The sequence below is a fragment of the Mobula hypostoma genome, chromosome 31 (assembly GCF_963921235.1).
Source record: "Mobula hypostoma chromosome 31, sMobHyp1.1, whole genome shotgun sequence".
Classification (NCBI taxonomy): Eukaryota; Metazoa; Chordata; class Chondrichthyes; order Myliobatiformes; family Myliobatidae; genus Mobula; species Mobula hypostoma.
This window is the reverse complement of record NC_086127.1, coordinates 2,231,183-2,259,089: the sequence shown is the minus strand read 5'-3', so window position 1 is coordinate 2,259,089 and position 27,907 is coordinate 2,231,183. Positions and strand designations below refer to the sequence as shown.

The following is a 27,907-nucleotide window of genomic DNA, read 5'->3' as shown; positions in this document are numbered from 1 at the left end:
GTTGGAGAAGGTACAGAGATGATTAACTAGAATGATTCCGGGAATGAGAGGGTTAACATATGAGGAACATTTGTCCGCTCTTGGACTGTATTGCTTGGAGTTTAGAAGAATGAGGAGAGACCTCATAGAAAAATTTCGAATTTTAAAAGGCATGGACAGAGTGGATGTGGTAAAGTTGTTTCCCATGATGGGGGAGTCTAGTACGAGAGGGCATGACTTCAGGATTGAAGGGCGCCCTTTTAGAACAGAAATGCGAAGAAATTTTTTTAGTCAGAGGGTGGTGAATCTATGGAATTTTTTGCTACGGGCAGCAGTGGAGGCCAAGTCATTGGGTGTATTTAAGGCAGAGATTGATAGGTATCAGAGTAGCCAGGGCATCAAAGGTTATAATGAGAAGGAGGGCAGTGGGACTAAATAGGGTAAGATGGGCCGAATGGCCTACGTCTGCTCCTTTGTCTTATGGTTTTATGGTCTTAATAATCTTTCTACTGAAAGATGTCAATGACATTTAAACATAGATTGACAATCCCAACATCACGAAATTCCTTTCCTAATAAAGTGTAAGGTTATAAGGACATGACTATTTTGTTCGGGTAGGTAGCGGGGCGGATAGTGTAATGCTCTGGTTCAATGTTTTCCTGATATTGCAGGTATTTCATTTTCGCAGTTCTGTAGGAACCGTCTCTCCTGTTTTCCGCCTGTCTGGGTTACCGTTAAAGATAAGAGTGGCATAGGAATGATGTGTCATCCAGTCAGGATGGTGTAAGTTATTTTTTCGGCGAGAGATGAAGAGAGACTAAGCTCGAAGAACTGGCCGTAGGATTCGATCCATCGGGAATGCAGGATACGATGGAGCCAACGTTCTGGAAATCTATCTGAAGGATCGGGGAATACAGTTGGTAATTTGAGCATATCAGGCATATTGGCTTTTCGAAGATTTGCATGAGCACATTAGATTGCTAATTAAAATGGGCCCTTTGACGTTATTTTTTTCCTTTTCTTTAATATTTATTTGGCTGAGTTAACGTTCATACATTTTCGTTACTTACAACTGTATGCAGTGCCCGATCTGTTATTTCTTACGGGTTAAGCGAATACATAGGGCGGAAAATTACACTGCCGTAAGTGCATTGGCTGTGCACAGACACAATCCATCAGTTAGCCAGTGCAAGATTGTACCCTATCCATTCTGCTCAATTGACCGGTTCAGAGTCGCTTCCGAAAGCAGGTGCAGTGGTATCATCTATTTGGGTACTGCAAATGCTTCTCCTTCTATCTGGCTGCACAAATATTGTCGTAATGCAAGTGAACTTTCTCCCACAATTACTTAGCTTGAAATTACTGCAGTACTGGATAATAGTGGAATGCTGCAAAATGTCTCCTTTCCTCGTTGTATCACAATCTTCGGACCTAGCACATACTACGACGGTAATATTAGCTCAAACGCAAGGAATCCGCAGGAGCTGGATTTCTAAAGCAAAGCACACAAAATGCTGCAGGAACTCAGCAAGCCAGACAGCATATTTGGAAAAATAGTAAGTAGTCGAAGGTTTGGGCCGAGACCCTTCAGCAGGACTGGAGAAATTCAGAACATGGAGTTGGGATGAGTGGAAGGAAAAGTACATGGTGAAACCAGGAAAGGGGAGTGAGCGGAGAAGTAAAGAGCTGGGAAGCTGATTGGTGAAAGAGACAAAGGACGAGAAGTGGGGGATCTGAAGAGCGTAGAAGAACAAGGAAGAAAGGGAAGGAGGAGGAGGACCAGCGGGTGGTGTTATGCAGTGAAGGAGGTAAGTAGAGAGAGGAAACCGGATATGGAGAATAGACAAGGAGGGCTGCAAAATTAGAGGAAGATTGCGAATTTGATGGTCATGCATCAGGTTGGAATTTACTCAGACTGAATCTAAGGTCTTGATGCTACAACCTGAGTGTGGACTCACAGCGGCCGTAGAGGGGTCATGGGCTGAAATGTCGGAAAGGGAATGTGAGGTAGAACTGAAATGGGTGGCTACAGGAATATCCCGATTTTTCCGGTGCTTTTCTGTGATAATTACGTATTTATATTTCGGGTTTCTGGTAAATTTTAAGACACCTCCACCCGGCATATTGTCTGTATTTTAGCATTTAGAATGTATCGAATCTAGTCACACAGTTAGTTGTCGAGACCAAGCATTCAATGTGCTCACTGTCAGATTTTGTGAGTGTCGATGGGACATATTCTTTGCGGATTCACTGGAGAATAACCAAGTTTCTGAAAGAATGGATATTTGCAACTGGAGATTCCAGATGATTGGAGTTGATGGAGGAAATAGGGAATTCGGTTAGCTTGAACAACAGAATAAGATTAAGATGAAATCAGGATTTTTGCGGTGAATGGAAAAAAATATGGTGTACATTTAAGTTGATAGCAGTTTATCTTGGACTTTTTTAAAGCATTGTTATGTGATGGCAGGAGTTGAGATTAATTCATCTACCTGTCCTTTACCACAAGGTGGAGGTGCTCGCGATCTCGCCCTCACTGCAGGGTATTTCTGCAATTTAATGACGTTATACTGACCGCTGAACCTCACGAAACTTTCCTGCCCACCACCCAACTCAAACTGGTCAAAACTGGTTAAGGTCCCAGGGCTGTATCGAGTTAGAAATTCCCAAGCATTTTGCCAGTCTTCATTTTAATTAAACGAAGTATTTGCATATTACTTCAAAGTTCTAAGCTCTATATCAGGGCTGGCATATTGATCACCATTTTAGCAATTTTCTAGCGCAACGCTTCACGTCAATAAATGGGTGCGGTCTTTCATTCCTCAAGTAACATTGTACATCTGCTACACCAATAAATGAACTCTGCTATGTATACGTTAGTCCATATGAAGCTGGACAAATTATGCTAACTGATTTATAATACACTAGTGAATCAGCTTCTGCTAATGCGAAAAATGTTTGCAGACGTGTTCTCTGGCTAGGCTGTTGGGCCAAAAAGATGTAAGAATGCAGGACATGGAGCATGGTTCCTGAGACAACTATAATTCCCTGTTCCTGCCAGCTGCACAAATCTCTATATCAAAAAAAAAACAGGTTTGGAAAACCTAACGAAATTCCCGATACGACGATGGATCTGCTTGGACCTGTTGGTGAAATTGGAATCAGAACACTCAGAAGTACCGACTTTTAGTTGATTCATACTGTTTGTTTTTGCTTAAAACACAGTTTGCAGTGGTCAGCGCTCCCCTTCTATTGGGAAACGTTTGCTCGGGTGTTTCGAAAGGGCTCGTCCCTTTCGCCAGATTGCTGGAGAGTTCCGGTTGTAGATGTTTCAATTGAATACCGTAAGTTTAGTCTGGTCTAAGCGCCGTAGATACCAGGATAGTTTGTTGACAACGTTTAATAAATCGGAATATCGCCGGTCCAGTGCGCGGACGAAGAGTTAATTGCAAGCGGCTAAACTAGCAGAAGTAAAATGTCGAAGCTTGCAACTGACTGAAATTGCTATGAAGTCGGGACCAAAATTAAACTTGCTACTGACGCTTCAGTGAAGTTTTAAAAGCGGAATATAATGAAAATATAAGGAAAAGTAAAGGCTTAATAACATCAATTAAGGATTTCATGGGCGATACCAATAAATCGTTACAAGTGCAATCATATTTTAAGGATTTCACTAGTACCTGTTGCTGAGCAACACCGCGTGTAGTTGTCTTTAATTCCAGAGCCAGGACAAGAAATCAATTTGGAAGTTTCGTCGAGATTGAAAATGTAAAGGTGTTTTTTTTTTTTTCAAATTCCAAGGGGTGACTTGCCTGCGCAGAGGACCGCCAGGGACGAGCAGCCGAAATTGCAGGAAAAAAATTGCCGCACATTTCAGGGCTTTATTTGAGGTGGGTGCGAAACGTGTTCCAGCAGGACAGTCCTACGGTGTGACACACAATATTGATAAGGTACAGAGAGAACCCAACACACTGTGTGTCAGTGTTGATTTATTTTTTTTTCTCTAATGTCTTTGAGACGTAAGTCAGGGCCCCAAGAGGTAGTTTAGCAGGTGCTCATAGGGACATAAACGTGATAGAGTTTAAAAAAAAAAGGGAAAAGAAATAGATGTTATGAGAAGACAAAATTAAATGACAATCTTATTGGAACATGAGCACACTTCCTGCATTTGGTTGAACAGTACACGAGTGGCCGCCCTAAAGAACCTGTCAGACGTTGCGAGCATGTCGATCCTAAGGCAGGATTTCTAAATGCCATCGCTTAACGACATGAACATTTTGCTGATGAACAAGAAATTGCTTCGTCCTAAGTACGATTGGTTCTGTCGTGGGCACCTATCAAATCTGAGGACGTGATAGATCTTCAGAGCTACAGTTCTTTTTATTTTCATAGAGGCTGAGATAACGCCATGGAAGAAGTAGAGTACATGCATGAACTGACAGCATGTCTATTGCTTAGGGAAAAATAGACTGGCAGTGTTGCTTCCCCCCCCCCCCCCCGCCGAAAGACAAGTAAAGATTACGACTCCTTTGGTTTTTGGTAACATACAAGATGGGACAAACATAAAATAAGCAAAGCTGTAAACAAAGCTAAGTCAAATTTTCGTTCTGAGGCTAGACGAAGCTGCTTTGCCTGCCCTCTGGCCATTATGAAGAGAAAAGCAAAACTGAGCCTGAAATCTATGAAACCTTGCGTCAGTTTGGCGAGCCTGGGGGTAGAGTTGTGTGTGTGTGTTGGGGTGGGGTAGGGAATGGGGAGCATACACTGAATTCGTGCCCTTAGCTGGAGAAAAAGGCTCATAGTGATACTTTGAGGTAGTCCTTCGGAATGCAAATTAGTAACAGAAAATGTGCACAGGACCTACCAGCAATTACTTCAGGAAGCGTCTTTCATGTAAGCATTGGTGATCAGCCCAACATAGTTTATATTCACTTTGACTGAAATTATATAGAATTAAAGCAAGACGTGAAATAATCACAGGGCTGGCGACCATGATTGTAAACTTCCCACAACTTCAGTCCAGACGAGCTCCCAGAAGGGGACCAAGCCAGTGATTACTTGTGCTTTCGTAGGTCAATGGATTTCCCCAGTGCTTTGCTCAGTTAGCCTCTGAGCAAGTTCAAACTAACAGGGTAAGGCACTCATTTTCTTACGCACCATGAGTCCAGAGAAGGTGGTGAGAATTGGAAGTGGCTTGCCTAGATCGTGAAAACTATTGTGAACTACCGAATGTCTATACGCAGAAACGTATGCCTGTCCACAGTGGTATCTCCGGGAATGGTCTCACCTGAAGCATACACATTTGCCGGAGACAATCGTAACAGTGCTCTGCTTGTTTGCCTTTTGTAATTTTCTCTTTATAATTTATATTCCACACCCTGGCTACTGTTCGGGGAGGGGAGGGGAGGGTGTGGTGGAAGGGAAGGGTGGCTGAGCATAATTCCCATCAGGGTCTTTTTACCTTTGCATTTTATTAACTCCACCTTCCGAACATTTGTCACCCCTCTCAAAGGATTTGATTTCAAATTTTAAACAATAGACCATCCCACCCCATCTGCATTCTTGCCTATCCTTTTCGATACAATATGTATTCTTGGATGTTAAGCTCGTAATTATGATCTTCCATCAGTTAGGATTCGAGAAGCCCACAACGCCATACTGACCAATCTCTAACTGCACTGCAAGATCATCTACCTTATTCCGTATACTCCGTGCATTTAACTATGTCATTTGCAATCCTGCATTCGTCACCATTTTCCATTGTGTCCCTATGTTTCACCTTAACGCATGCCACCGCTTCAAAATTTGCCGTATTATCTGCCTGTACTTCCTCACAGTTTCACTGCACTTCAACTACTTATCTTGAGCCCTGTCACTCCGATTTCTATCCCGCTTGCAAAATTAGTTTCAATCCACCGAAAGCTCTTGCGAATCTGCCAGCAGGGAGTTTGGTCTCTTTTGGACTCGTATGCAACCTGTTCTTTTATATGGGTTATTTATTCCCCAGAAGAGATCCCAATGATCCAAAAATCGAAAACCCTGACATCTGTACCGGATCCTCGGCCACCTACTCGTCAGTACTAGCAGTTTACTCTGAGCTGTCTAGCAACTGACACTCCAAGCCATTCGGAGACCTTAGTTGTCCTGTTCTCAACCTTTTCATAAATTCCTGTTGGCGCTGTGAACCACGGCCTCTAGATAAACTAAGCGATAGTCTGATTCATGCAGCCAATTTGACAGAACAGGGCGGGTGCGTGCATGGAGCTAAGGCTTGGGCCTGAGGAGTCAGTTAAAGGAGAAACGCCTTTAGACGGGAGTGATGTGTTGACCTGTTTTTGTAGATGGCTCAGGAAAGTACCATGACGGTAGTCGGCGAACAGGATGGTCTGTTATGGATAAAGGAGGAAACCTAAGGGCAGAATTAAAACTCTCGGGCCACAGGTCAATACACGTGACAGGAGTAATCGCGCTAACATCGGCCCTTAAATTCGGTAAGGGACAGACAGTGAGCAATTTCAGAGAGAGCAGCGCATGATGATATGACAGACAGAGCAAGGCGAGGGTACGTGACCTCGTCAGGAAGAAACAGACTGAACATTATGAAGAAATAGTGAAAGCGCTAGTTGAAGATGCTAATGTGGTAACAGGAACCGAAGACGAAGCCTCGAAGTACAGACATAGTATGACGCCTAAAGCCCGGGAGTTTCGTTAATTGTGTACTACAGTGCAACCGTTGTTGTAATAGAATACAGGATCTACTGTCTGACAGATAAACCCTTTATTCTGCAATCCTGATCTAGTCCGTTGGTTAATTAAGTCTTCTTGAGGTCACCATTCTGATGTCCATATGTAGGTGTGATGGCAAACCCATCCACTGAGGATGTAAAAGCTCTAACAAATTCATGCTTAGGTAGATCAATTTTGCCTGGTCTTTAGGTTCGCACCATTTTTAATAAACAGTCCATTATTTCAAACACCAACGTCGGTGTGATCTTTCTGGTTTTGTTTTGTTTCAACATAATCATTACATATTTCTGGCAACAAAATGTGGAATGAAATTTCCTGAAGTAATCCAAATGCTGAAAGTGTTGTATTAATTAGTATCAGAATCAGAATAGAAGTCATGTTTTATATCTTCAGTATATGTCGTGAAATGTTTTGTTTTGCTGTAACATTACGTTGCAATAGATTGCATTAGGAATTGCACAAATGGTATTTCCTGATGCTCGTTAAATCCAAAGGCCAGCCCTAAAGGATAAGATAATTCGGAAAACCGACAAATATTCTGTTGCTTCAGGACTGAGAGTGGTAAAATGCTATAGATTTAACATCTTTAGATAGAGCCAAAACGAAGTTGTCTTCAGTACTTTGTAAGTTTCCAGTCAAATGTTGCAGCAGATATATTGACCAGTAGATTCATTGCTAGCATTCCAGATGGCGTTTGAAATGTTTCTATGTTTGGCCTGAGAACCCTACAGTGGGGATATGTGTAGCTGGGACGACTAACATCCGGATTGGAAAAGCGCTTGTCCCATTGGGCAGTGAGCGGGAAACTTAATAACCTGGCTTGAGTCAGATTTCTCTGCTGATAATACTTATTTGTCTGGACAAGAATTGGGCGAACGAGAAATGGTAAGTTTCCTCGCAATGTTGTGACCTCTAAACTTGATACAACGGACATTCTACTCTTTTTTATATAACTCATATATTAAAATACCACAATCAATTAGTTTAACGTAGAATGTGCGTCCCTGTCTCAGTGTGACATTCTGTGAAGAGAAACTTGCTACCTAATTCTTTAATCAACTTTTCGGATCATTGGTACCGAGAAAAATCGTTAGTTTTTCCGACATGTATGAAGTGATTGTAATGCACTGAAGCCTACGGTTTATAGAAGAAAAAAAATAATATAAATATCATCAAAACGTCACGAAGTAAACAGTGGTTAAAATTAACAGAACGAAAAATAAAGTAAATAATGTAAGACATTCCAATAAATATCATTCCCCAATTCTGTCCCCCTTTTATTAATCAGAATGCGGGTATATTGGAAGTGGGGGAAGACAGAAGGGGAATTTCCCCAAAATGTAGAAGAAAAGGGCGGACAGTCCAATTTCGCGTCCGTTACACTTTGTAGTGATTTTAATCTTCGGAGGGAGGTGATTTTAAATCGAGGTATATTCTGCTTTGTCTCGACAGTGAGATATCAGAATTAATCGCCATACGTTGAAGTCCGCTACACATGTTAACAGCTGTTTCCGAAAATAAGATAAATCAGTTGGTTGCCTTTTTAGCTTTCGTATGGAAAGATTTGCGCTCATGTTACTCGCGCAGAGTCAATAATATGCCCTCCCGATACAGGTGAAATGATATATCCAAAATTAGTGAGCATGTGACAATCACTTGTGCAGGGTCATGAATGACTGAGCACGTAGGTTATTCATTCGTTTCGAACTAAAAAATGAAATCAGGAAACTCTCTTCACACATTCGTTCTCTTTCTAAATAATTGCATACCTATATCGTATGTGGAAGAAGCACTGAACCGAGTAATCTCCAAATCTTTCACAACATTTGCAAATTACCTATATTAAGGTTTTGTTATTTCGGTATAAACATAGGGAATAAGCCATCTCGTCACCAAACACAACCGTAGATAATGCAACTTTCAGTAAAATGAGGTAATATAGTTCGTGACACCATAAAGTAACCTGAACAATGCATTGTCATTTTAATTGGTGAGTTGCTTACATGTCACCTAGTTTTATTATTTGCATCCACGGTATAATTTCATCAGAATTTTGCAAGATATTCTCAGCCAGAGTTAGAAAAATATCCGGAAACATTATGATAGCAGTCAAGGTTGTTACCTTACGATGTGCGGGAATAATTTGACAGCAGGAAAGTTTGTTACATTACTATATCAGGATTGGATCGATAAGTTTTGAATACACGCACATTGAAAAATAAGCCACAACCTGCTCCTCATCGTGTAGGGTTGGGATCAGTAACCATAGCGGACGGTAGTTTGGATCTTTTGAACTGTGTTATTTTCCGTTGTTGTCGACGTTATTTCAGTGTTTTGTTTCCATTTGTTGATTATCTTGAATGTTGCCAATCTTTTCATTTACTAGATTATGAAGACGCTCCTGAATTTCCTATTAGATTACATTTCGCTGGGTTCTTCCCCCGTTCTTGTTTAGTCCCAAAAAAGGCTGTGGCATGAAAAGTCGACTCTTTATTTCCCTTCAAAGTTTCCGCCTGACTTGTGCATTCCTTCCATATTTTGCCTTTTTTTTGTTTTGGATTTCCAGCATCTGCAGAACATCTTGTGTTCACTAATAAATCATACAAATTTGTGTGGAAATCGGTACTTTGTTCCTTACACCCCCGTTTACCAGGCTGATAATCTGTCCTTCATTCTGTGATTACAGTTAAAACATTCAATGCAGTTTCATCCTTTGAACTATTTTGTTCAAAATCTCGAGAGCGTATCAGTCTGAAAAGAACATAGAAACCTAATTAACAAATGCCTACAAGTAGAATTCCCTGACCCATATCCAGAGGCATTGTTTCGTTTAGTATCAAATACATATTTAGCAGCACGAATTTATACAATAACGAATTATTGTTTCGTGAGTTAGGAAAGTATTAATTTTATAGAACGTTATATATAAAACAAGAAAATCTTTCTTTTCACCGACCATGAGATTGAAAAGAAAAAGAAGTAAAGAATAAAGCGTAACGCACCTGATTTGCTTCAGATCGCTGTTCTGTATAACATTCTGCAGTATGTCAGTGGTGAATCGGTTGGCCTCCTCCTCTTGCTGTGTGGAATTGCTCAGGTCCAGCTCCGTCAGTGACCGATTTCTAGCGAGCGTGGAGAACAAATCTTCCAGACAATCATCTGTGAGCTTGTTGGATTTCAGCCTGCAATACAAGTGAAATATTGGATTAAGCATTGACACAGAGTCTTACCTTGCCGAACGGAAGCTACTGCTTGGGCCCTCAAGCCGGCTCGCTATTGAGCACGATTATAAGTGATCCATCATGGTACCAATCTCTCCCCTGTGCCATGTGTCCGGTAGCTTCCGGGAATTAAGCGAGTTCTGAATGAAGAGTTAAAATAATGGATCTATCATCCTCGCTCCCACTTTGTTCACAACCCTAAGGTACAAACCTTGGGTTTACTGAACTATGTCTTCCTTTCGGCACGTGAACATTTGGATTAACTGATTAGGTTTTTAAAAGATTCCTCTCTGCTGTAGAAATCTGCTCACTTGCTATCTTTGGTATCTTTGTACTGCCCACCAAGGAGAAAACAGATGGAAAGGCGATGTCGAGTTTGTGTGTGTGCTTTTTTTTTCTTTTGGTTTGCAACTTGTCTTTCTTTGCACATTCCTTGTTTGTCAATCTTTGTTTACCTGTGGTTTTTCATTGATTCTATTGAATTTCCTTGTTTTACTGTGAATACAGGCAAGAGACAAATGAAAAAAAAAGTTATCATGTGGTAATAAATTTACTCGGAACCTGAACTTCTACTATTCCATGTTTATTTGGTATTAACATCATCGCTCTCTAAATTTCGCTCACACACGTGAGGTGCATTTTTCCGCATTACGTATCCAGAGAAATTCTTACTCTTACTACTTTTTCTGATGTTACAGCTATGTTGACTTTGATTTTCCTGCCCTCTCATCAGACGTTTAGTCTATTGTTGGTAAACCCTAAAAACTGCCCGTCCAGTACTCTGTCCTACCACCAGACTTGATATATTCTACTTTTTAAGTTTAGCACGTTCTCGTCTTCCTTTGTCAACTACAGAGTGTGTTTTATTCTTTTTGAAACAATATTTCCATTTGAGATTAATCAGTTTTGAGTGTTAATCTCAACTTGTTTGAATACCTGCCACTGGCAAAACTTTTAATCACATAACTAAAGTTCGGAGGCAATAGCATCTCCTTAAGAATACAAATTCATATCTTTCCGCTACAACGAGGTTAAGGGCTTACTGTAGATAACGCACAGGTCACATGTGACTCTAGTTGTGTAGTTTAAGTCACATCAATGGAATGTCACACCCTCACTACCAGTAACACATATTCCGGCGGACCATCCATTAATCTGTCGCTATTCATCGACTGACAGGTCTCTGGTATCAGTCCCATGTCTTGTATCACATTTCTACTACATCCCTGTTTAATCTTCTCATCCTCTGTCTTTTTAGTCTCTACTAACTTTCACCACACACACACACACACACACACACACACACACACACACACAAGCACCGTCAAAGTGATAATATCGGCCACTAATAAAAACACACACATACACAGAGACACATCCTTTCACTCACAGACGCCCAACCATCCACTCGCACACCCAATTTATGCTTCCACACAAATAAAAATAAATAATGTAGGTACAGCATATTGATAGGCACACGCAATCTCTCTCTCTCTGACACACACACACACACACACACACACACACACACACACACACACACATCAATAAAACATAGACGTGCACGCGCACACACACATACACACACATTGCAACCATAGCCATACACATCAGAGCCTCTCAGAACAACGCACCGACACACACTACACGAGAATAGAAAGAGAGGCGGAAGAAAGCATACAAACACAAACGACTCTTGATATAAAACGATAGAAAGACAATTGCAAACGCACACACATGGACAAACATACGCGCGTGCGCATAGACACACACACACTCTCCCTCTCTCTCACACAGATGCACACACACACACGGATAGGTGTTAACGGATCCAAGTCTGGCTATTATGGTATGGATAACTCACAGTTTAGGCAGTATATTGATTGTATTTGTATATCTAAACGCAGGAGCACAATTGTTAAACAGCAGCTGACTGCTACAGAGTAATACCCTGATGTATACTCACTCCAGTCTTTGTACTCTGCAATCACTTTTCTTCAGAACTTCAGAAAGAAACTTCACTCCAGCATCTCGCAGGTCATTGCCATTGAGTCTAAACGTGCAGAATCGAGGGCGGAGGATGCAACAGAGATTATCACAATTAGTCGTCGTATTCGACTTGTTTCTCGCAATGATACAGAAAGCAATGATTTTGTTTCTGGTGATTTTCTGATTCATTGCCTATGTAAATAAAGCTAGGAAGATGTTTTGCAGCTCAATTAATAAATTTTGTAATTTTGGTTGTAAAATGCAAATGAAACATAAAGTATTTAATTAATTTTACTGTACAGATGTTTCTGAAACAAGGTACTTTTCAAAGTTAGTAAGCTTGCTCTCGATCCAATATTATTCTACGAGGAGAAGAGAGTTGGTGCCGATAGCGGAGTTTTGCATCCCAAATTAATTTAGTCTGAAATACTGAGTTACAGAGAGCAAATCAGAATGATATGAGGTTATGCATTATTGTAACCTTTCAGCCTCAATTAGCCCCTGCTCAACATGGTGTTCATCTAATTTCATACATATAGAACATAGAATAGTACAGCACAGTACAGGCCCTTCGGCCCACAATGCTGTACCGATCCTCAATCCCGTATAAGCCCCCACCTTAAATTCCTCCATATACCTGTCTAGTAGTCTCTTAAACTTCACTAGTGTATCTCCCTCCACCATTGACTCAGGCAGTGCATTCCACGCACCAACCACTCTCTGAGTAAAAAGCCTTCCTCTTATATCCCCCGTGAACTTCCCACCACTTACCTTAAAGCCATGTCTTCTGGTATTGAGCAGCGGTGCCCTGGGGAAGATGTGCTGTCTATCCACTCTATCTATCCCTCTTATTGTCTTGCACACCTCTGTCATGTCTCTTCTAATCCTCCTACTCTCCAAAGAGTAAAGTCCTAGGTCCCTTAATCTCTGATCATAATGCATACTCTCTAAACCAGGCAGCATTCTGGTAAGTCTCCTCCGTACCCTTCCCAATGCTTCCACCTCCTTCATATAGTGATTCGACCGGAACTGGACACAGTATTCCAAGTGTGGTCTAACCAGAGTTTTATAGAGCTGCATAATTACATCGCGACTCTTAAACTCTATCCCTCGACTTACGAAAGCTAACACCCCATAGCTTTCTTAGCTACCCTATCCACCTGTGAGGCAACTTTCAGCGATCTGTGGACGTGTATACCCAGATCCCTCTGCTCCTCCACACTACCAAGGCTCCTGCCATTTACTTTGTAGTCTGCCTTGGAGTTTGTCCTTCCAAACTGTACCATCTCACACTTCTCCGGGATGAACTCCATCTGCCACTTCTCAACCCACTTCTGCATCCTATCAATGTCTCTCTGCAATCTTCGACAATCCTCTACACTATCTACAACACCACCAACCTTTGTGTAGTCTGTAAACTTGCCAACCCACCCTTCTACCCCCACATGCAGGTCGTTAATGAAAATCACGAAAAGTAGTGGTCCCAGAACAGATCCTTGTGGGACAGCACCAGTCACAATCTTCCAAACTGAATGTACTCCCTCCACCACGACACTCTGCCCTCTGCAGGCAAGCCAATTCTGAATCCACCTGGCCAAGCTTCCCTCGATACCATGCCTTCTGACTTTCTGAATAAGCCTACCGTGTGGAACCTTGTAAAATGCCTTATTAAAATCCATATAGATCACATCTACTACAATACCCACATCTATATGCCTGGTCACATCCTCAAAGTACTCAGGCTTGTTAGACACGATCTGCCCTTCACAAAACCATGCTGACTGTCCCTGATCAGACCATGATTCTCTAAATGCCCAGAGATCCTATCTCTAAGAATCTTTTCCAACAGCTTCCCCATCACAGACGTAAGGCTCACTGGTCTATAATTACCCGGACTAATCCTACCAACTTTTTTGAACAAGGAGACAACATTCGCCTCCGTCCAATCCTCAGGTACCATTCCCGTGGACAACGAGGACATAACGATCCTAGCTATAGCCTCAGGAATCTCTTCCCTCGCATCGTGGAACAGCCTGTGGAATATTCCGTCAGGCCCCGGGGCCTTATCCGTCCAAATGTATATTAACAACTCCAACAACTCCTCTCCTTTAATATCAACATGCTCCAGAACATCAACCTCACTCATATTGTCCTTACCATCATCAAGTTCCCTCTCATTGGTGAATACCGAAGATAAGTATTCATTGAGGACCTCGCTCACTTCCACAGCCTCCAGACACATTTTCCCACCCTTATCTCTAATCGGTCCTACCTTCACTCCTGTCATCCTTTTTTTCTTCACATAATTGAAGAATGCCTTGGGGATTTTCCTTTACCCTACTCGCCAAGGCCTTCTCATGCCCCCTTCTTGCTCTTCTCAGCCCCTTCTTAAGCTGCTTTCTTGCTTCCCTATATTCCTCAACAGACCCATCTGATCCTTGCTTCCTAACCCTCATTTATGCTGCCTTCTTCCACCTGACTAGATTTTCCACCTCACTGGTCACCCATGGTTCTTTCACCCTACCATTCTTTATCTTCCTCACCGGGACAAATTTATCCCTAACATCCTGCAAGAGATCTCTGAACAGCGATCACATGTCCATAGTACATTTCCCTGCAAAAAAGTCATCCCAATTCACACCCGCAAGTTCTAGCCCTATAGCCTCATAATATGCCCTTCCCAACTAAAAAAAAAAATGCTGTCCTCTCTGATTCTATCATTTTCCATGATAATGCTAAAGGCTAGGGAGCGGTGGTCACTGTCACCCAGATGTTCACCCACTGAGAGATCTGTGACCTGACCCGGTTCATTACCAAGTACTAGATCTAGTATGGTATTCCCCCTGGTCGGCCTGTTCACATACTATGACAGGAATCCGTCTTAGAACACTTAACAAACTCTGCCCCATTTAAACCCTTGGAACTAATCAGGTGCCAATCAATATTAGGGAAGTTAAAGTCACCCATGATAACAACCCTGTTATTTTTGCACTTTTCCAAAATATGCCTCCCAATCTTCTCTTATGTATCTGTGCTGCTACCAGGGGGCCTATAGAATACTCCCAATAGAGTAACTGCTCCCTTCTTGTTCCTGACTTTCACCCATACTGACTGAATAGAGGATCCTGCTGCATTACACACTTCAGCCCTTCTACCTTACTGTCTTTACACCGTTTATTCTGACTCTCTTTCCTCAATGCCTCTCTTTATGTTAGATCTGGCTTTACTCCATGCTCTTCTTTCACTGCTCTATCGCTCTGGCTCCCATCCCCCTTGCAAATTATTTTACATACTCCCGAACCATGCCAGCAAGCCTACCTGCAAGGATATTGCTCCTCCTCGAATTCAGTTGCAATCCATCCAATCTGTACAGGTCCCACCTTCCCCAGAAGAGATCCCAATGATCCAAGCATCCAAAACCCTGCCCGCTGCACCAACTTACCTCAGCCACGCATTCAACTGCCATCTCCTCCAATTCTTAGCATCACTGTCACGTAGCACTGGCAGCAAACCTGAGAACGCCACCCTTGAAGTCCTGTTCTTCAGTCTTCTGCCTAGTTCCCGAAACACAATTCAGGACCTCATCCCTCTTCCTGCCTATGTCGTTGGTCCCTACATGCATCACGACTTCTGGTTGCTTTCCCTCTCATACCAGGATGTCATGCAATTTCGTACCATTCTCCCGCGCCTGGACCATGCAATCTGTACATACTTATCCGCGAACTGACATAAGCATTTTTAATTGCTGCTGTTACTTACTCCAAGCCCATCTCTTTGAAGCTCTTTCTATATACTCAACAACCTGAGATACTTTTAAATATTTTCCTTCTCGCTTTATATCGATGCCATGTCGTTTTTAGTTTCTTCTTCCAAGGAACATAATGTGTGCATTCACCCTCGCTGTATATCTCACAGTTTTTTTTTTATCGATACTCCTTCGTAACTGTTCCTACGATGAATAATGCCTGAGTTTGTCTGGCGTTTCCACGTAACTCAACACTCCCAATTTGGACAACAAAAGGAAACAGCAATGGAAAGTTGCTCACTATCATGTATTGAGTAATTGTCCACGACTATAGAATTGCTTCATTCAAATGAGAAATTGGAATACCATAGCTGTGTAAAATGCATGTAGGCTGAGAGAGAAATCATAACGTGATATGTAATTGTTTGATAGAGACTTGGAAAGACCATAAAATAGGCATGAGAGCAAAAGAAGACAGATATTGAAATTTTACTTTTTGCCTCTGCAGATTACACTGGAAGATACTCACACATACACCCAGTGCCACTATGTTAAGTACAGCAGTGGAACACCGTGTTGTCTGCTGTTGCAGCTCATCCACTTCAAGGTTCGACCTGCTTTGTGTTCAGAGGTACCTTTCAGCGCACCTCTGCATACTTGAGTTACTGTCACCGTCCTGTCATCTGGACCCAGTCTAACCATCTTTCCCTGACCTCTCACATTAATAAGGTGTTTTCACCAACAGAACTGGCACTAACTGGTTGTTTTTTTTTACTCTTTGTTTTTGTACTATTCTCTGCAACTCCAGAGATGTGCATGGAAATCGCTGGTGGTCAGATGGTGCTGAAATACACTAACCTTCTCAAATCGGCCCATACAAAATGAAAGATATAAATGCATTCTAAACATTGTTCTCCTTTGATGCACGACTTGAATGCTTATATATTTATCATACGTAAACTCAACTAACAATACATTAGCGATTAATATCCCTTTTCCTGATAAAATGAAAAGAAAGCAGATTGCGAGACATTGACTTAATACACAGCGCATGTGTTTTTTTCTCCTAGAAATTTTACTTCTTTTTAAAATTAAATATCTGCTTTTGTCTGTAATGGTAGAGTAGGGGTGATGAGAGTTGGTAGTTCAATTCCGGTACCGTCTGCAAGGATCCTGTGTCCGAGGATCGACCGGTTAGTCGATTACCTCGTCATCGCAAATTGTCCTGCGATTAGACTGTTGCTAAATGCATGGTCTGTCGGACAACGAGTTTCGTTCGGGCGGACGAACCTGTTCCTTGCTGTACCACTAAATAAATACATTTACAAAGTCTGGTGAATTACCTGAGAATTTCACATTTGTGAAGAACGGGTTCCAGTTGTTGGATTACTTCTAGTTGTAAACGGCATGAACTGAGATCCATTTCTGTAACAGTTTCAGAGCAGGATAATGTGGTGGATATCACCGTGCAGTCGGAATGTCTGAGAAGGCATTGATTCAGCTTTATTGCCGGTATCATTGTCAGTGCATTCTTGGTTAGTTGTATGTCTCCAAATTCAGATAAACAGTGTAGAATGTTTAAGAAAGTGTTCTGGGTAAACTTTCCCTCTAGATTCCCGATGCGACTTTTGATCGTTTCTGACAACCAATCGGAGATGCACCGGGATACATCAGAAATACATTTGCCCAGTAGCCCCTCTAGAAGATCACTTGATTCCTCTGAACAAAGGCCGACAAGAAAACGTGAAAATATAACCCATCTGTCGTCGGTGAACGTGAGCGTATCGTTTAATATTCTTTGCAATTCAATTCCCTTTGTATGCAGCCGTTTACTAACTGCAGCAATAAAGTCCCGAATAAAGGAGTGCGTAAATTTATAAACAGAAGCAGTCATATCGTTGTCTTGAACTTGAATTATAAATGTCGAGGCAAAATTGGGAAGAAAGAAATTCAAATCACTTAATTTGTCGGATTCAAACGAATTCTTTTTATGACCAATCGATTTATAGGCTAATTCGCCGATTGTACGGAGGCTATTTCGGGAGAATTTCACATTATAACCGGACCGGTCCAGAAGCAGTGCAAAGAAGGCGAAGAAAACCCGAGAGTTGTACATGGCGCACGTTGTCCTCTCTCCTTGAATTTGTTGTGACTTCAGTGAAGAGCAAAGGGCCGAGCAGAATAAAGGGTTACGGCACATCCTGCGCAATATCTCACTCTTCTCAATGAGTTTGATTACATTTTCCCCTTGAAACCCATCTCGAAAATAACGATTAAAATATTGTTTTGCTTGATCAGTGGTGCACCCAATGATTTGGAATGTTGCATCTATCGGTGCCTCGTGCAGAGTCTCGAGGTTCCACGGCCGGGTTGTGATCAGCAACGAGCATCCCTTCAGCAAGTCTCCCTGCAAGAGGGAATGTACAATATCGGACACTAAGCAAACAGATTGTGGTTCCAAGCACTTTTGCTGTGGGTTCCCTTTCTTCACCTCGTCCTGATAATAACCGATTCCCGCAAATTGATCGAAATCGTCAAGTATGAACAATAGATTATTGGTTTCACTCCATAGATGTTCGAGATTACTTTTGAAGTGAGGATAAGCGTCAAGGATCAACGTGTTTAAATTCGTTTTGCATTTGATTGCATTTAATTGCCGAAGCGGGAAATGCAAGATAAACTTAAATTGTTTGTACATAGTCCCCGTGGACCAGTCGTGGATAATTTTCTGTATCATGGTGCTTTTCCCAGTTCCAGCAGCCCCGCATACCACAGTCATAGACGTATTGTCTGTTAAGGAGTTGCCACTTCTAAACAATTGATGGAAATCAATTTGAATGTCTTGATTGTTGTTTTCCTCCTGCATCATATCGTGTTCAATAAACAACCGCTCCCGGGACGTGGCAATAACGCACAAGTCAGTGTAGATATCATCGAAATTTCGTGTCTCAGCCAATACGCTTCCTTCATTCTCTGTGCCTTTCCAAAGCTTGCTCTGTTCTCGGAGAAAACACTTGTGCAACTGTTCAACATCTTCAATATGGAACCAAGAGAAAAAGAAAATCAATTATTCGGTTTCCGTTCAACAGAAAATATGCAATATTTCAACTAAATATCTGGAACCCACGAGAAGGAATAAAATCAACAACACATTCTAAATTTCGTCGCGAACGTGTTGCAGTTCGCTGTCAGTATACCGGATAGTCAGGAAAAGGGTCATATGAAACATTGCATGTGTGTTTAATTCGAATGTTATTCAAAATACCTCGCTGCTCGTTATGAAATAGTTTTGACTTGATGTAAGTGACGGGGATATGTGACATCACAGAGAAAACCTTTTTCATTGGGGTTTGAACTTCAGTGCTTATGGTTGGCAAAACATAGTGACAGTAATGGTAAGAATTAGAGGAAATGGTATTTGAATGCGTGGCTGAGGAGTTGGTGCAGGGAGCAGGGTTTTGGACTTTTGGATCATTGGGATCTCTTCTGAGGAATATGGGACCTGTACAGATTGGATGGTTTGTAGCTGAATTCGAGGGGGAGCAACATCCCTGCAGGTAGGTTCGCTGGCATGGTTCGGGAGGGTTTAAATTAATTTTCAAGGGGGATGGGACGCAGAGCGATAGAGCAGTGAAAGAAGTTCATGGAGTAAAGCCAGATCTAACATATAGAGAGTCTTTGAGGAAAGAGAAGTAGAATAAACGGTGTAAAAACAGTAAGGTAGAAGGACAGAGCTGTGTGTACCTCAATGCAAGAAGCATCAGGACCAAAGGCGATAAACTGATATCTTGGGTACATACGTGGAATTATGATGTAGTGGCCATTACAGAGACTTGGTTGGCACCAGGGCAGGAATGGATTCTCAATATTCCTGGATTTCAGTGCTTTAAAGGGGATAGAGAGGGTGGAAAAAGGGGAGGATGGGTGGCATAACGGGTCAGGGGTACTATTACAGCTACAGAAAAGGTGGGCAATGTAGCAGGATCCTCTTTTGAGTCAGTATGGGTAGAGGTCAGGAACAGGAAGGGAGCAGTTACTCTATCGGGGGTATTCTATAGGCACCCTGGTAGCAGTACAGATACAGAGGAGCAGATTGGGAGGCAGATTTTGGAAAGGTGCAAAAATAGCAGGGTTGTTATCATGGGTGACTTTAACTTCCCTAATATAGATTGGCACCTGATTAGTTCCATTGGTTTAGATGCGGCAGAGTTTGTTAAGTGTGTCCTGGACGGATTCCTGTCACAGTCACAGATGTCAACGTGGGTGAGCATCTGGGGGACAGTGACCAGCGTTCCCTGGCCTTTAGCATTATAATGGAAAAGGATAGAATCAGAGAGGACAGGAAACATTTTAATTGGGCAAGGACAAATTATGAGGCTATAAGGCTAGGACCTGTGGGTGTGAATTGGGATGATGTTTTTGCAGGGAAACGTACTATGGACATGTGGTCGATGTTTAGAGATCTCGTGCAGGATGTTAAGGATAAATTTGTCGCGGTCAGGAAGATAAAGAATGGTAGGGTGAAGGAAGCATGGCTGACAAGCGAGGTGGAGAATCAACTCAGATGGAAGAAGGCAGCATACATGAGGTTTAGGAAGCAGGGTTCAGATGGGTCTATTGAGGCATAGAGGAAGCAGGAAAGGAACTTAGGAAGGGGTTGAGAAAAGCAAGAAGGGGGCATGAGAAGGCGTTGGCGAATTGGGTAAATGAAAACCCCAAGGAATACTTCAATTATGTGAAGAAAAAAAAAAATGACAGGAGTAAAGGTAGGACAGATTAGAGATAAAGGTGTGGAGATGTGCCTGGAATCTGTGGAAGTGAGCAAGGTCCTCAATGAATACTTCTCTTCGGTATTCACCAAATAGAGTGAGCTTGATGATGGTGAGGACAACATGAGTGAGGTTGATGTTCCGGTGCATATTGATATTAAGGGAGAGGAGGGATTGAAGCTGTTAAAATACATTAGGAACAGTAAGTCCCCGGGGCCTGACGGAATATTCCCCAGTCTGCTCCAGGAGGAGAGGGAAGAGATTGCTGAGCCTCTGGTTCGGATCTTTATGTCCTCGTTGTCCACGGGAGTGGTACCAGAGGATTGGAGGGAGGAGAATATATTTCCTTGATTAAAAAGGTAGTAGGGATAGTCCGGGTAATTATAGACCAGTGAGCCTTACGTCTCTGGTGGGAGAGTTGTTGGAAAAGATTCTTAGATATAGGATCTCTGGGCATTTAGAGAATCATGGTCTGATCAGGGACAGTCACCATGGCTTTCGGAAGCGCAGATCGTGTCTAGCAAGCCTGCTAGTGTTCTTTGAGGAGGTGACCAGGCGTATATATGGGGGTGGAGCAGTGGATGTGATCTATATGGATTTTAGGAAGGCATTTGACAAGGTTCCACACGGTAGGTTTACTCAGAAAGTGAGAAGGCATAGGATCCAGGGAAGTTTGGCCAGCTGGATTCAGAATTAGCTTGCTTGCAGAAGGCAAACGGTTGTGGTGGAGTGAATACATTCATATTGGAGGATTCTGACTAGTGGTGTCCACCAAGGATCTGTTCTTGGACCTCTACTTTTCGTGATTTTTATTAACGACCTGGACGTTGGGGTAGATGGGTGGGTTGGCAAGGTTGCAGACGACACAAAGGTTGGTGGTGTTGTAGATAGTGTAGGGGATTGTCAAAGATTGCAGAGACACATTGATAGGATGCAGAATTGGGCTGAAAAGCGGCAGATGGAGTTCAACCCGGAGAAGTCTGAGGTGGTAAACATTGGAAGGACAAACTCCAAGGCAGACTACAAAGTAAATCAGCGGTCCCCAACCACCGAGCCGCGGACCGGTAACCGGCCGCAAAGCATGCGCTACCGGACGAAGGGCCTCGGCCTGAAACGTCGACTGCACCACATTCTAGAGATGCTGCTTGGCCTGCTGCGTTCACCAGCAACTTTGATGTGTGTTGCTTCAAAGCTGAATATCCTGAGATAGCCACAAAAGCACCGAAAAAGTTGCTTCCAACATATTTCTGCGAAGTGGTGTTTTCTGCAATGAATGCAACGAAAACTAAATTGAGGAATAGACGGGACATAAGGAACCCCCTTCGAGTATAGCTGTCTCCCATCACCCCTCGACGGGGCAGTCTTGTTGCAAGGAAACAAGCCCAGGGCTCCCACTGATTCAGCGATATTGGTGTGTTGCAAGAATTTTATCTGTTCAAAAGGGGGAAAATATGCGCTGTGTGTTTAATATCCAAACGTTACTTAAAATGTTATGATGCTATTGACATGTAAGGGACTTATATAACCATATAACAATTACAGCACGGAAACAGGCGATCTCTGCCCTTCTAGTCCGTGCAGACCGCTACTCTCACCTAGTCCCACCGAGCTGCACTCAGCCCATAACCCTCCATACCTTTCTTATCCATATACCTATCCAATTTTTCTTTAAATGATAATATGGAACCTGTTTCTGCCACTTCTACTGGAAGTTCGTTCAACAGTTACTTCAAGCTCCCGTGTCCTCCCCTGATAATTGACTTATCACAGCATTCATGAGAGGAAAATTTGGGCCATGCGTTTAAAATTGAATTCGTTAGATAAACCCTGTTTGAAACGAAATTGAGCGTATAGCCACTTATCACCAATATTCCGCTCGTGATTAACACCACCAGCCCACACCGCTACCACCCCCCCCCCCAAACGGAATCGACAAAAACAATTTGCAGGGGAAAAGATCGGCAGGCGCACGTGTGCACAGGATACGCGTGCGCAGGATACGCATTCGCACTGGTAGCTGCGCAAGACTTCACGGTCATTGTAGTCTTTTGTGGAAAAACGCAACGTATTTGACTGCTATTCTTGTCCGATGGCAACCCTAACACCGCACCCCCCAACCCCCACCTTCTAGTTCGGCCGGTCCGCAAGAATATTGTCAATATCAAACCGGTCCGCAGTGCAAAAAGGTTGGGGACCCCTGAAGTAAATGGCAGGATACTTGGTAGTGTGGAAGAGCACAGGGTATCGGGGTACATGTCCACAGATCCCTGAAAGTTGCCTCACAGGTGGATAGAGTATTTAAGAATTCTTATGGGGTGTTAGGTTTCGTAAGTCGAGGGATAGAATTTAAGAGTCGCAATGTAATGATGCAGCTCCATAAACCTCTGGTTAGGCCGCACTTGGAGTACTGTGTCCAGTTCTGGTCACCTCATTATAGGAAGGATGTGGAAGCATTGGAAAGGGTGCAAAGGAGTTTTAACAGGATGCTGCCTGGTTTAGAGAGTTTGCACTATGATCAGAGATTAAGGAAGCTAGGGCTTTACTGTTTGGAGACAAGGGGGATGAAAGGAGACATGATATAGGTGTAAAAGATAATAAGAGGAAGAGATAGAGTGGATAGCCAGCGCCTCTTCCATAGGGCGCCGCTGTTCAACACAAGAGAACATGGCTTTAAGGTAAGGGGTGGGAACTTCAAGGGGATATTAAAGGAAGGTTTTTTTTTACTCAGAGAGTGGTTCGTGCATGGAATGCACTGCCTGAGTCAGTGGTGGAGGCAGATACACTAGTGAAGTTTAAGCGACTACTAGACAGGTATATGGAGGAATTTAAGGTGGGGGCTTATATGGGATGCAGGGTTTGTGGGACGGCACAACATTGCGGGCCGAAAGGCCTGTACTGTGCTGTACTATTCTATGTTCTATGTTCTGTAAAAATCAGATGTTTGATTTATTCCATGAAATGCTTTTACTCATTTTGATTCCTACCTGTTCAACTGCAAGATGTGGAAAAAAGAATGGTAGCTTGGATTCTTTAATCTGGAGCAAAAAAAATAAACGCTGGAGGAATTCATGGGGAGGGTAGCAACACTGGCGGAAATTCACATTCGACACTGCGTTTCGAGGCGATCTGTACTCGCGGCTAGAGTAGAGATAGTCAAGAGGGAGCAAGTAAGAGCAACGGTGAACAGAGGTGGAGGAGAAAATAGCGATAATGGTGACAGAGGAGGGATGTGATTGGTTAAGTAAAAAAAATGCTCTAGGTTCAAGAATACAATTGGAAAGATAGATATGTGGACACAGAAAGGAAGGGGTTTTCTGATGGGAACAGCGAGGTAAAGATGACTTTGACTAGTGTATGCATTCACAATGGATCGAAAGCGCCTCAGTGAACATAATACTTTTTTTGTTTTACACTATGAGATTACGACAGTGGTGTTAGCTTCTCAAGACTGCCAATGCCAAAACTCACGGACAAAAAAAAAACAACAAAAAAGAAAAAAAACACAAAGAATATATCACTAAGTCCTGTTTAGGTTGCTCCTGTTGGAAACGTCAGTGCAACAGAATGACGAGAAAAAATATACGTATTGTTGTTTTTGCTGTGAAGTTCCTTGTCAATAACTTGGAAGTGCTCCTGTTCTAGAAGTGAGTCTCGGCGAATGTCTTGAGGACCACTAGCACTCTCTGGGAGTTCTGAAGGGAAGATGGAAATGCAATTTGTATACAATCGTACAGGGTATACTAGCTAGAAGTGTTTTTTTTTAATAAGAATTACAGTACATGAAGGAAAAGCAGCTACCGCTGTAAATAATCTCTGCAGTATCATCACCTGTCACCTGCCTGTGTGTGTCACGATGGTGGGGCATTGGGAGCAAGGGTGGACCTAATGCAAGACAAATCATGTGAGGTTAATTAGATTTAGTTTATTGTTTGATACCAGGAGAGCAAAGCAGAAGGAGGAATAGTGAACACGACAAGGACTACGACTAGGCTGGGACCAAGGCTCTGGGCTTGGACTCGGAATCGGTTCCCAGAACTAGAGGAAACATGAAGGTGCTAGGGTATGGAATCCGAGCCAGAGACTGGGCAAGGGCCCAGTACCTGGGTCTTGCCTCGGGCTCGGACCCTAGAACCAGGTATGGACATGACATGGGCTAGGGAGAGGAGGAACCTGGAAAACGGAGCCTCGGTCTCGGCAGAGCAGGTACATGGAACCATGGACAAAATACACAGAACGCAGATTCGGGACCCCTCCTTGAGAACAGGACATAGGGCCGGGGCTCACACACAGAAGAGAGAGCTGGACCCTCCTTGGGTACAGGACATGGGGCCGGGACTCATGACCATCCGCGAGGCAACGGCAAGATGGCCTGACTTACCCCACGGAGGCGAGGACCAGACAAGACAAGGCATGACGCCCCGCGGGGCAACGGCAAGACGGCCTGACTTACCCCACGGAATCGAGGACATGACAAGACCAACACGAAAGCAGTCCAGACAGTACCTGTCAAGCTCCGGCGATAGAACTGGACCGAAGTGCAGGCGAGGGCTGCAGGTGAGGGCTAGAGGCGAGAGGGGTAGTGCAGGGACTCAGACAGCGGGGTTGGACAGGAATCACAGACCGCCAGAGCCAGGACTTGACTCGGAACTTGGAAGCCGCCAGGGCCAGGACTCGACTTGGACGTGCTACTTGGATGGTGCCGGAGCCAGGACGTGCTACATGGATGCCGCCGGAGCCAGGACGTGCTATTTGGAACCTCCAGGTAGTGGCGAGCACTAGACTCGGCCCAGGAACAGTAGACAGCGGCTCCTGATTCTCTCCGGCGGGTTAATTGACGGACCCACCTAGATGAGGAAACGTTGCAGGCCTGCTTCGGCGAGGTAACTGGACAGGGTTGCTCCGGTGAGGAAGGACGAATTACTGGCACTCGTTTCGACAGAGACTAGGCTTGCTCCGGCCAGATTACATCGGCACGCCGTACGTTTGATGACTTTGCAGACACTCCCGCGCCGATAAGCTGAAAGCTGGAGGCTATAAACTACCGGTTCAAACGAGAGTAAATTGCCTCCAATCACCAAGGCCGAGGGACACGGAAAAACAGGGAACCAAAGGGAAACACATGAGTCAACGGTTCGCATCGTAAAATAAACAAAGTACATTTAAAGGGACTCCGATCCGGACTATGACAGTGAGAGATTTTTAGAAGGATGCCGATGCGCACAAGCAGCGATTACAAGTGGCTCTCATTTAATTATGGACCGTTTGTTTTCGCACATGGCATTCCGAACCTAATGTAAACAGTTTTTTTTCCAACTCATGTATGCACCAGTATTGACTTATCAAAATAAGCACCAAGAGCATGTTAGAAATATATGTTCAATAGCTCTCTGAGAATCAGTTCGGTTCGTTGCAAATCAGTTTCATTTAAGAAATTTTGAGAAGCAGTGTTGCTCACGTGCTTTTAGTCGGATTAGTTTTTTTTTGTGTTAGACGCAGGAGAGAACGAGAATAAGTAGATTTCAGTCAGAAAGTGTGCGTTCGTTTTAGCTAATCGCGGTCGATAGGCGGGGAATTTGCTGGTGTGTCGAGGAAATGCAATTGCTAATAGCATTAAAGGCTATGAGAGTTTACAACGACCTTACCCCCTCAAGGATAGCAAGTTGATTGCAATGTCCACTCGGTAACTGAGTGCATTTTGAATAAGTTTCATATTACCCTGCAGTCGAATTTGCGGATTAAATATCAAGCCATGAAGCTCAGATTACGACTTGCATATTCACGCAACCAAAATTGTCCATGTATGCATTGCACACAGGTCCTGTACTGAGAAACCTAGAACGGGCTGGCTACCTCTTGAATCTCCCAACCTGAGCACAATGCAATTAAGTTTACAGAGTAAGTGGTTACTTGCGTCAATATACAACACACATTATGCATCACCGGACTGGATTCGGATACGACGCACATTTTAACAATGCAGACCCTGGCTCTGGCTCTATTTGCCATTGTAATGTCATTGCTTACTCTCAGAATACTCCAATTACAGAGTTAGTGCAGATCTGTATTGCCCAATAAAACAGAATATTTACCGGCACTATCAGCCATGATTGCCTGTCCTGCATCTCCCTTTTCAGCGTGCAGTGCAACAGCTCAGCATGGTTCAATTGAAATTCTCATAGATGAGGTACTCAAAGCAATTACATCCATTTTAGCAGGCAAGTAGGAGTATAATTGATGTCGAGGGCACGGCCTTGTAGCGATTTAGAAGCTTAGGTGCCTCAATGAGCGGGAGAGCTACATTGGCTGGAGTCAGGGTTTTGACTTATAGCTCTTGGGACAGCCAAACATTTCCAAAGAGGATATACTCAGTGTGATAAGATTTATCAATCTTTCTGTTCTCTAATGTTGTTGGAGACGCTGCGGAGTGTCTGGGATATTTTCTTTTGTGTGGTAGCACTTGGAGTAATTTCAAGAAATGTGTCAACATTGTCTTTAATATCTCGAGGGGAAAGTGTTAATTTACCATGGATGGAATGCACTATAAATCGTTTTATAACTCTGTTTATTGCCATTTAGACGAGAACCTGCCGATTGGAATACATGGCGATCAGTTAACAGCATTATTTAATCTTACGGACAACATTAGTCTGCATTTTATTTTAAACAACTGTAATAAGAGCACATCAACATTGTCGAGAATATGATTATAAAATAACCAAACTGGCAATTTTATGTATTTCAATCCAGTTTGACATTTGCAATCACGGTACCAGTTTCATCTGAGCAGTTTTGTCGTGAAGCTGGACACAAAGATGACGATGATGATGTCCGCATCCCTCCTCCCGCCTCCCCCACCCCGGCACAATTTTGTCCCAAGTTATTGTCCGGGTATTCTTTGCACATACCATCCACTCATCGAGTGCCAGCTCTGGCCAGCTACTATGCGTTCTGTGAGGACAATTTCCTGGATCCGTTTACAACGCATTACTTTCTTAGATTTCAACCTCACTTTCCCCTTCATTATTTTATACTAGTTTGAATGAAGACCACGCATCGGGCGATCATTCCTGATCCCGTCCGTCCTCGCAGGTTAGGGTTATGCACTTGGTAATGTTACCAACTTGTTTTCCGTAGTCTAATCCAATTAATGCACCCACCCCTGACCCCGCCCCAGCCCAATGGCAATCACAACCTAGCAGCCAGTGTCGCGGATTATTTACCAAAAAGCATTTCTATAATAGGTTATGCAACGCGATACACGGAGCGAGTTGATAACATTTCACATAAATAACAAAGCATTCATTACACATCGAAGTTGCATCCTTAATTTCAAAGAGAATATCTTTATATCTGTTGTAGACGTTGGGGCAATTTCCAGCATAGTTCTACTTGGTTAATTAAAACAGATTGTTATTTTTGGTAGAATTTTAATGCAACAGAGTAGTAAAAAAAAAACT

General features: G+C 43.0%; 1 protein-coding gene across 6 annotated transcripts in view; it reads right to left on the bottom strand.

Annotated features, from left to right (window-relative positions):
• Positions 1-8,536: 8,536 nt before the first annotated feature.
• Positions 8,537-27,907, bottom strand: part of LOC134340008 (NACHT, LRR and PYD domains-containing protein 3-like) — a 108,327-nt gene continuing 88,956 nt past the window's right edge. For 4 of the 6 annotated variants that reach the window (XM_063036881.1, XM_063036883.1, XM_063036884.1 and 1 more), the window contains 4 exons: positions 17,025-18,714; positions 11,914-12,000; positions 9,729-9,908; positions 8,539-9,477 (listed from right to left, as the gene is read on the bottom strand). In XM_063036881.1, the coding sequence (XP_062892951.1) occupies positions 9,396-9,477; positions 9,729-9,908; positions 11,914-12,000; positions 17,025-18,714 (2,039 nt within the window). In that variant the 3' untranslated portion in view covers positions 8,539-9,395. Of the gene's footprint in view, positions 9,478-9,728; positions 9,909-11,913; positions 12,001-17,024; positions 18,715-27,907 lie in introns of all 6 variants that reach the window. The other 2 variants (XM_063036886.1, XM_063036885.1) reach the window with 2 other exon arrangements.